This window comes from Camelus bactrianus, chromosome 15 (assembly GCF_048773025.1).
Source record: "Camelus bactrianus isolate YW-2024 breed Bactrian camel chromosome 15, ASM4877302v1, whole genome shotgun sequence".
NCBI lineage: Eukaryota > Metazoa > Chordata > Mammalia > Artiodactyla > Camelidae > Camelus > Camelus bactrianus.
Genome location: NC_133553.1, coordinates 35,584,189 through 35,594,445, shown reverse-complemented (window position 1 = coordinate 35,594,445; position 10,257 = coordinate 35,584,189). Strand labels below are relative to the sequence as shown.

General features: G+C 34.9%; 1 protein-coding gene across 4 annotated transcripts; it reads left to right on the top strand.

Annotated features, from left to right (window-relative positions):
* The first annotated feature begins 503 nt into the window (after positions 1-503).
* DPY30 (dpy-30 histone methyltransferase complex regulatory subunit) lies at positions 504-9,974 on the top strand. 4 transcript variants are annotated; one of them, XM_045504824.2, is made up of 5 exons: positions 504-1,029; positions 1,233-1,332; positions 1,432-1,504; positions 1,588-1,635; positions 1,723-3,020. In XM_045504824.2, exons 2-5 carry the CDS (start codon positions 1,266-1,268, stop codon positions 1,853-1,855), a joined length of 321 nt encoding a protein of 106 aa, XP_045360780.1. In that variant the 5' UTR covers positions 504-1,029; positions 1,233-1,265; the 3' UTR covers positions 1,856-3,020. The 4 variants fall into 4 exon arrangements, with proteins under 4 accessions (XP_045360780.1, XP_010965913.1, XP_045360782.1 ...); XM_010967611.2 differs by lacking the exons at positions 504-1,029; positions 1,233-1,332; positions 1,723-3,020 and adding exons at positions 1,102-1,193; positions 7,104-7,246; positions 9,633-9,974; XM_045504826.2 differs by lacking the exons at positions 504-1,029; positions 1,723-3,020 and adding exons at positions 7,104-7,246; positions 9,633-9,974 and having other exon boundaries at positions 1,192-1,332.
* The last annotated feature ends 283 nt before the right edge of the window (positions 9,975-10,257 follow it).

Here is a 10,257-nt window from a genome sequence, read left to right as displayed (position 1 = left end):
AAAAGCATTTAATCTTAATTTGAGTTAATATATGTACTAATCAGTTTCTATATCCTATACATAAACATCTACATCTTTGCATCAGTTCTACATAAAAAATCCTCAAAGTGCCATATGGCAGTAGTCACCAATCACAATACTAATCAAGTATACATTATAAAGTAAAGCTTTAAAAATGTACCGACACGTCTGGCTCCTTAACAAATTTAATTTACTGTAGATTTTTAGCCATGCAGTTTTTACAGAGTAGCAAAATTACGTTGTATTCTACCTTTTAAAAAACTTGATGTTATAATCCAAACTATTTCTGTATTTCGAGTCATGGCTTTTATACTATTATACTGGTATGCCATAATTTAGTCTCCAAATATTTTATATGAAGTTTTAAAATTTTCATATTATAAAATGCAAGTACAAATGGGATTGTTGAATCAAAAAGGCAGGCACTTTAATGAGTGTATCATTTATATTTACATTAAAATAAATGAGATTTTTTGGAATTAGAACAATCCTATTTACTAAATCCTGTTTGCTGTTTACAAATGTGTGTAGGAGGCAAATTATCTTTTGTATTTTCACAAACACAATAGTATCAATAGTATCACGGTTTGGAAAGCGAGTTGCATATTGCTAATTTTGCATATTGCTAATTTTGATACAAATGTAAAGTAGCACTAACATGGCATGTTCACATATTAAAGGACTTGAATAGAAACTCTTTAACACTGCTTCTTCCCCCAACGTTGGCTTTAGAGTAAAACGCTGACATTCTTTCGTAGACTGTTGAGTTTTGGGTCTCTGATTTTCTAGTGAGAACTATCCAGCAAGTAGTTTCGGTTCCGCGAGGAAGAGCTTCGGCAGCTTTCAGGCAGCACCAAGAGCTGACCGGGCCAAAACCCTGCCAGCTGGCCTCGTCACTGGGTCTACAGCTGGCGTAGCGCTTGCTCTGGGTAGGCAGCTCGAGGAAGATTCTCTCCCAGCCCCTAGGGCCAGACCTCGGGCAGGACTCTGCTCACCGCACAGAGCGAGGTAAATTCAGGACCCGCCTGGGTCCCTCCCCAGCCCGAGGCCCGCTGGGGAGTTCTGCGCAGGCGCAGCAGTAGTGCGACGTCCGTCACTTACGGCGGAAGCGGTTTGTGCTGGGAGTTGGTGGCGCGGTGCAGGGCTCTTAGGAACCAACGGCTTGGGCCCGGGTAATCAGCTCCCTTTCCCCGTTTCCCCACTTCTTCTAGGTTCTCGGTACTGCCGCGGAGCTTCCGGACCTGATGCGGGCGCCCGATCGTGGACTGTCCCATCCTGCTCCTCTACTGCTCCGGGTGCTCCCGCGCCCAGGTGGGGGTGAGGGGCGGGGTCGGGGGCTGGGCTGGACTCCATCCTGGCGTCTTCGTGTTGAAATCTCCCGGGTAACTCACAGTTTTTCTTGTTTTCCAGGACTGGTATCCGGGGACTGTGACTTGCAGGGTCTGCCATGGAGCCAGAGCAGATGCTGGAAGGACAGACGCAGGTACCAGGAGGCCCTGGATTCATGGTGGCAGTTTGCAGCAAGCAAGAGTGGCTGATAGCTCTGACCTGTGTTTTGTTTTTTAGGTTGCAGAAAATCCCCACTCTGAGTATGGTCTCACAGACAACGTCGAGGTAACTCGTGCCGTTCCTATGCCGTATCTTTGCATCTCTTATGAGCTGCAGAAAACTTGGGATCCTTTTTTTTCTTGTTTTTACTAGGTTGCTTTGCATCAGGCAAAACTATCGTCATGAACCAAATAGTATCAAATTATGGGCAGCTTGTTTTATTTGCTGTACTGATACTTCGTGGTACAAATTAGCTTCGAGTCAAGAGGTTGAACTTCGAAAATGATAAAGAGAAACAAACATACATTACTAATGGAGACTGTCAGAATAGTTTTGCTTGGTGGTTATTAATGCACTGTTGGAATATTGCATTGGAAAAACTGCACATCAAAGTTAAGAAACCCATTGTTTTTGTGGCAGAATAGTGCGTTGGTGGAGTCAACATTTAGTAAATGTTGATTTTCAGAGTTCATTAGTAGATGTCTTTGGAAGCTATAACATACGTAGGAGACACTTTTTTTGCCATACATGGTGAAGTCTGAATTCACAAGAGTACATGTGAAAAACGTACAAAAGAAGTTATACTTTTATAGAGCTTTTTCGTATAGGTGCAAAGAGGTTGTTGTCTAGAAGTAGAAGTTACTTTGTAAGTGAATGGATACATGCTGGAACAGTTGCATTAGCTATAGCTAGGTGGGATTGGTTGGGAAAGTAGAGAGTTCCTGGAGAAGATGTGTGTGTTTCATTTAGAAAAAAAAAAAAAAGACATTATCGGTAATTAAGTTTGGATAAATGAAGGCAGGATCACTTCCAAGCAGAGTAATGATAGTAACAGCTGCTAATATTTATGTAGCCCTTTTAACTCTGTGCCAGGCACACTCCTAAGTAACTTGCATGTATTTTCAGCCTTACAAGGCTCAAAGCTGTTGAATAACTTGTCTGAGGTCACCAGGAAGTAAGTGGAGAGCTGTGTGTTAAGCCTACGCATGCTGACATTTTTGAGGTGGGATTAAATTATATTGCTGATCTTGATCAACTCCTAGAGTTCGCTGGCATGTAAAATGACTGCTCTATGCTTATAAAATTGCTTGGAATGTTTATTGGTTTGATATCAGTGTTAAGAGAATGTCTCTTTTCATAATGCAGTTTTTAATTGAACTACTGTGCTGAATCAGGTGAAGATTCTCTACACCACTTTGTGTTCTAGTCATTTAAGAGACTTCTTTTGAGGTATCAGCAGTCTTTTCTTGCTGCTGCTTGTATATCAAGTAGAGCAGTGATACCAAATGCTTTTTTATCAAACCCTGATACCAATTTCCATGGTAAAGAGAGAAAAAAATGAGAAGAGACTGTTTGATGATACATTAATTGGTGATTGGTTTTCTAACTTCTATAATTTTAAAGTACTTGTTCTTTTATGAATTAACGGTGATAATAAAATAATAATTATGCTTGTTTGTATGTTTTTACTTGGTGAAATAGAGTTAACAACCCTATGTTAGTCCCTTCATTCATTGTATTATTTTTAGTTTACTTGTTTGTGGTATCTGAAAGTCTGGAAACCACTACTCTAGCTGCTGCTGCTTTTTCTCCTATGATTCCATTTGATTTTCTTTATTGACTTGTAATTTTTTTAGGTGGTTGCTTTAGGATTTACGGTACACAAGTTTAACTTCCCACAATTTACCTTCAAATGTTGTATATTTTCATGTATGGTATAAGGACCTTACACCAGTATCCTTCCATTTCTGCTCTCCTGGCTTGTATGCTATTATTTTCATATATTGTGCTTCTACAGATGTTATAAACCCTGCAATTGATTATTTTTATTTTTTTCTTTAAAAAGTCACTTATATTTAAAGAGATTTAAACAGTAAGAGAAAGGATTGTTTCACATTTATCCATGTAGTTATCATTTCTGGGCTCTTCATTCTTTTGTGTAGATCCAGGTTTCCATCTGGTATCATTTTCCTTCCCTCTGAAGGGCTTTCTTTAACACGTATTGTAGTGGAGGTCTGCTAGTAAGGCATTCTTTAAGGTTCTGAATGTCTGAAAAGGTAAATACTTTGCTTTTGTTTTTGAGTTACTTTTGCTGAGTGTAGATTTACTCCAGTGTCTCCTGGCTGATATCGTTTCTGATGTGAAGTTTGCTATCGTACCGATCTTTGCTCCTCTTTAGTTAATGTCTTCTCTTGGGGCTTTCAAGATTTTATTACTGGTTTTGATTATGAGTAATTTGATTATGATGTATTTTGGCGCACTTTTTTTTTTTTAAATATTTCTTATGCTTAGGATTCATTGAGTTCCTTGGATCTTTGGTTTAGAGTTTTCATGAAATTTGAAAAAAATTTTAGCCATTATTTCTTCAAATATTTTCAAATGTTTTGTTAGCTTAATGTACTCATTCTTCTGTCTTTCTGAACACGTGGAATATATTATAATAACTGTCTTAATGACATTGTCTGTGTCATCATCTGTATCACTACTGAGTCTCTTTCTGTGGATTGGGTTTTCTTTTCATTATGGGTAATATTTTCTTGCTTCTTTGACTATTTGGTAATTTTTATTGGCAGCTGGGCATTGTGAACTTTACTTTGTTGGGTAGTGGCTATGTTTATATTTCTTCAAACATTCTTGAGCGTTGTCTTAGGATACAGTTAAGTTCCTTGGAAACAATTTGATCCTTTTGAGGTTTGCCTTTAAGCCTTTTTTTAGGTGGGACCAGACCACCTAAAAAAAGGTTTCTTCCTCTTGTGTATTCTACTCAATGCTTCGTGTTTATGAGATTTTCCCATTCTGGGTTACAGGACCATGAACTACTCCTGGCCTATGTGGGTTCCAGGGATTTTTGCCTCCTGCTTCTTCCAAGTGGTTTTTTGCCCCTTGGCCTTGGGTAGTTCCCTCCAATCATACACTGATAAGTACTCACCTGATAAATGATAAGAATTCACTCTCTTTAGTCTTTTTCCATGTCACTCTCTCCTCTCCATTGCAACTCTCCTCTTCAGTACTCTGCCCTGAAACTCTGGTTGTCTTGGTCTCCCTGAATTTTCAACTCTGTTTTCTCATCATAGGGAGCCTGCAGGGCTCTGCTTGGGTTCCTTTTCTCTGGGTTGCGTTGTATAAGTTCTCCAGGCAGGATGCAGTAAGCTGGGGAAATCATAGGACTCACCTCCTTTTTTCCAGTTTTTGTGATCGCTGTTCTACACTGTTAACAGTTTTGTTTGTTTGTTTGGATATACAATTGACTCTTGAACGACAGAAGTTTGAACTGTGTGGGTCCACTTATACATGGATTTTTTTCAGTAGTAAATACTATAGTACTTCACGATCCCTGGTTGGTTTAATCTGTGGGCCTACAGATAGCAAACCATGGATACAGAGGAACCGCCTACAGGCGGGCCAGTTATAAATTAGTCACAGATTTTTGACTGCACAGAGAGGGCCGGTGCCCTAACCCCTGTATTGTTCAAGGTTCAATGTATATTTTTTTAGATTAATTGAGGATTTTCACTTAACTAAAATTAAGCATAGTAATTGGTGCATAGTGGTTATTCAGTAAATGTTTGGATGAAATAAATGAGAGGATTTGATTAAGGAGTTTATTACAGGATCCATAGGAGTTGCTTAGGCATTGCTGTTCTTATTGAAGGCACTGGGACGTCATGAAACTGACTAGTTTTTGTCATATTTGAGTACTATCTGTTGAAATTTACTGATGAACAATAAGTTTCTTAATCCATGGGTAAATACATAGCTATTTTATACATTAAGTGTAGATAATTATTTTCTTATTAAGTCGCAAATTAGATTGAAAAATCATAAGCAAAACTAGAAGAGTTGCCTGACATAGCTCTGGAAAGTGTCTTTGGAAACCATGGTACTTTTTACAAATTAAATCTTAAAACAAGTGTAGAAAAAATTTTTTTGGTATTACTGACTCATTCATATCCAGTTTGAGTATGATTGGAGGAAAAGTTCATTTAAATGAAAGTACTTTTAATAGTCTTTGTCTTTTACTGAAACAGACTCACAGATGTAGAAAACAAACTTATGGTTACCAGAGGGGGAGGGGGTGGGGAGGGATAAACTGGGAGTTAAAGATTTGCTGATACTGACTGGTATATATAAAATACATAAACGAGTTTATACTGTATAGCACAGGGAACTATATTTGATATCTTGTAGTAACTTATGGTGAAAAAGAATATGAAAATGAATGTATGTATGTTCATGTATGACTGAAGCATTATGCTGTATACCAGAAATTGACAGAACATTGTAAACTGACTATACTTCAATAAAAAAAAAGTTAAAAAAATAATAGTCTTTGTCTTTTAGATAGCCACTTATTTCTAAACTTTTTAAATGGTACATTTTTGAAGGAAGGCAAAGTTTTTCAATAAAATAGTTTTTGATGCTCTAGATGTCAGATGAATCTATGTGAAAGGTCCAGAATTTGGGGGTTCTTAGGAATATAAGTCATTGTTTCCTAAACATCATTTAAATATCACATTAATGATCTTTCATATGTTAGTCATTTCTCCTTTTTTTTAGCTATTATTTACTTAATATTTTTTCTTAAATTTATTCACTTGAAAAATTACAGATGCATTTCTTTAAAAAAAGAAACAAATGGAAAAACATTCTCACTGTGGTAGAGGGTAACCATAAAAATGAAGATAGTGAATAGAAAACAGTAGTAATATTCTTATCAGTTGTAAGAGAGGTGCAGGGCTGATAAAGGGGATCTAAATAGGGCACCAGCAACATCCACTAAAGCCCGTTAATATCAAGATAAACTTCAACTTTTCCAAGTTGGTTAACTTCAGATACTTTATCCTTATTTGAAGATGTAAAATTTCAAATAAGTAATAACGTGGATTGTGAGACAGTTAATATATGAATAGATGTAATTAAAAATGACTATAAAGAAAAAAAGAACAATAAATTAAAAAGCCTCAAAACAGTGGTAATGAATTTTGCTAGATTCTGTTGGCAGTTGACGGCTCTGAGCCTGAAGCTTGCTCTCTCTCTGTTAAGGGAGTTCAGCAAGTGTTGCAGAAGTGTTAAAGACATATTAGTACCAAACTGAGACTTTGTCCTTGATGTTATCTGCGATGAAAAAATTGAAACAACACTAGCTTTCTTACTCTAATTCAATGCTACTTAGTGTCACGTTCAGATTTTTTTTTGAAGCACACCATAAGAAGGTGTTCTCATGAAAAACAAACAAACAAACAAAAAAACAACTTGTATTTATTCCTAAAAGGCAGAAGGAAAGAGAAAATTGTAGGATCTGGAGATATACCATTACAAGAAGTGAGATATGGTGCCTTCAGAGAGAAAATGCTTGAATGAAATTTAGAGATGGGTCTGATTTTATTTTGGCAGAGAGATTTATAGCTCAATGCCAGCTTTTTAGTCATGGATTTACCTTTTCTATTAGTGTTATATATCCATTAATTTTGGTTTAGCACTCAAAATAATCTACTTATCTTTTAATATTCATGCATGTTTCTTGAATTCACCAGAGGATAGTAGAAAATGAGAAAATTAATGCAGAAAAGTCATCAAAACAGAAAGTGGATCTCCAGTCTTTGCCAACTCGTGCCTATCTGGATCAGACAGTTGTGCCTATCTTATTGCAAGGACTTGCTGTGCTTGCAAAGGAAAGGTAAGATAATAGTGTCTGCAAATGGAGTTACCAGAAAAAGCAAAATAAAAACTTCCCTAGTTGAAATATAGTTAGTTATGTATAGTTATTTTTTACTGTATAAAGAATTTATAGATATTATTTTTTTTTAAAGAAGTCAGCCATAATCTCAATTTAGACACTTATTTTTCTACTGGTCTTAGATCATATGCATATCTGTAAGGATTTGTAATCGTGGTATACATGTAATTTTATATTTCCTTTTTACTAAAAATTATAACAAAATTTTTTCGTTATTTCTACAGAGCCTTCATGATTATAAATGAAATTATAATAATACCACAGTTAACTTAGCTACTTTCCTATTGTTAAACATTTAAGTCTAATTTCCTTTGTTTTTGTTGGTCACCAGGCAGCTTATCTGTTTTCATACTCTTGCTTTTGTTTACTTACTTTCTTATGATAAATTTCTAAGAGTTGGTTTGCTAACTCAAATGACATGACTATTTTTATGGTGCTTGACACATAATATCGTATTTTTGTCCAAAAGTTTATCCTTAAAATTCTTCCAATGTCATCATAGCCTCAACAGCATGAGTGTTGTAAACTTTTTTGCCAACTTGTTTTAATTTACATTTCTTTATGAGCAAGATTACAGTTTTTCTTTTTCTGTACATGTTTTTCTCAGTAGTTCTACTTAAATTCTTTTTGTATAAGTAATTCCAAAATAAATTTTTTGTAAGTTACATTAGTCAACATTTATTGGGTGTAAATTATGTTTTTCTTGAACACTGTAGCATACTGACATAACTTGATAAGGAGCTTGATGGAAACATATCTTATAGTAAGAGTGAATTATTGATTTAGAATAGCTATATTAATTAGTTTTAAATTAAAAAATTAACTGAATAAACATTAAATCTTTGTTTTAGATTGTTATATTTATAAAATAGGATTTATTTATGGCAACAAGCAAGATATGTCTTGGCTTTAGTATTGGCAATTAAAATATGGGCATCTTTTATACTTTTTTGTTCTTTCTCTAAAGAAGGCCAATATATTAGAAATTCTATATATTTTAAATGCTAGAAGAGAAAAAGTTTTTAAGTAACATGCTATTGGTAAATACAATTTTTAACTAAGGCATTTTGGCAAAATAATCAAATTAACCATAAATATTATGTGACAAGTGTTATCTCTGTCTAGTTAGTTCAAAAGGCTGTTTAAAGTGCTAAGAGAATGTTTTGAGATCATTCTAAATCAATTCTAAATATGCCTTTTCATAGTGGGTTTAAAAAGAGACATTTCCCCCAACTGTTCATCTTTAGACTTGTTTTATTAGCAAAAATAACATACGTAAAAGTGATAAATATGAAGTAACACCTCTTAAAATTTTTTTCCAGTTTTATTGAGAAAAAGTTGACATACATCACTGTGTAAGTTTAAGGTGTACAGCACGATGGTTTGATTTACATATATTGTAAAATGATTACTATGTAGGTTTCCTTAGCATCCATTATCTCATATATAGATACAATGAAAAGAAAAAAGAAAAAATTTTTTTGTGCTAAGAACTCTTAGGAGCTGCTGTCTTAACAACTTTCCCGTATATTGTACAGCAGTGTTAACTATAGTCATCATGTTGTACGTTACCTCCCTAGTACTTATAACTGGAATTTTGTACCTTTTGACCACCTTCCTCCAAGTCCTACTCTAGCCCACCTCTTAATTTTAAAATATGTTTAACTTCCTAGGTTTTCTGTGTGGTGGCAGTATTAGAGTTATTATTGATTTAAATATTTGAAGAAAAATAGAAGTGACTTTTTGAAAAGAAACATAACAGAGCTTATTGTCCAAATGAGTATTGCTTCCTTTGATTAGTAACTTGGGGAATTCATCTACATGCCTCAGTGATGCTATAGCCATTTCCAAAACAAAAACATACTGATTGTCTACTCTTATTGAAGGATAATACTTATACAGAAAATTACAAATACCATAGGTGTACAGCTTGATGAGTTTTCAGAAAACAGATATACTCATGTAACTTGCACTCAGATCAAGAAAGTGAATAATACTGCCAGCACCCCAGAAGCCTCTTTGTGACTTCTTCAAGTCATTATTCCCCTGGGATAATCATCATTCCATTGTCAGTAAATTTTTGAAACTTGTGTTTTAGAATTGAGTTCATAACTAGATTTATGTTGTACAGAAACTTCAGTCTCTTTAATCTATGTTGTTGGCTACCTTGCTTGCCTATCTCATTTACCATATTTACTACAAATGGCCTTTGAGTGTAAAATGAGAGTTAAACTTAAAAAGATGTGTTTCCATTATGGAACAATACATTTAACTGAACACATCTCAAATAAAAATTTCTAAATTTTGAATTTCTTTTCCTTTACAGACCACCAAATCCCATTGAATTTCTAGCATCATATCTTTTAAAAAACAAGGCACAGTTTGAAGATCGAAACTGACTTACTGGGAAGAACAGAAAAATTTGGTTTCTACTGTAGATTTAAATGATTAAGAGGCAGCTTTAATTGCCATGATTTCCCCCCCTTTTTGGAAGTATATGAACCTTCAGGACAACAGAACTCATTTCCAGAGTTGCAGAAGAAAACATATTCCCCGCACTGATTTAATCACCATACTTATTTAATGAGTGTATCCTGTGCAATTTTTTCTCAGATTGTCTTTAACTTTGTTTTTAAAATGACCTTCAAAATAAACTGTTAAAACATCATTATTTTTAAAGCAGTTTTTGTTCTATATGACAGTTTATATGGTTCAGTTGTTTTCATGTATTACTTATTTCTTGTGTCTTAGAATGCTGCAGAGTTTTACAGTAGTGTGAAAATACACCAGAGTCAAGTAGAATATAAAAAAATCTCAGCCGGTTTTTCTAGTGTTGTTCCTGGACCTCTGGGAGGATGAGATTGGGGATCTTCAATTTTTACCAAACATCACAGTTGATTCTAATGCACAATAAAGTTGGAATACTATTAGAAGCATTTCAGAGGGTGTCT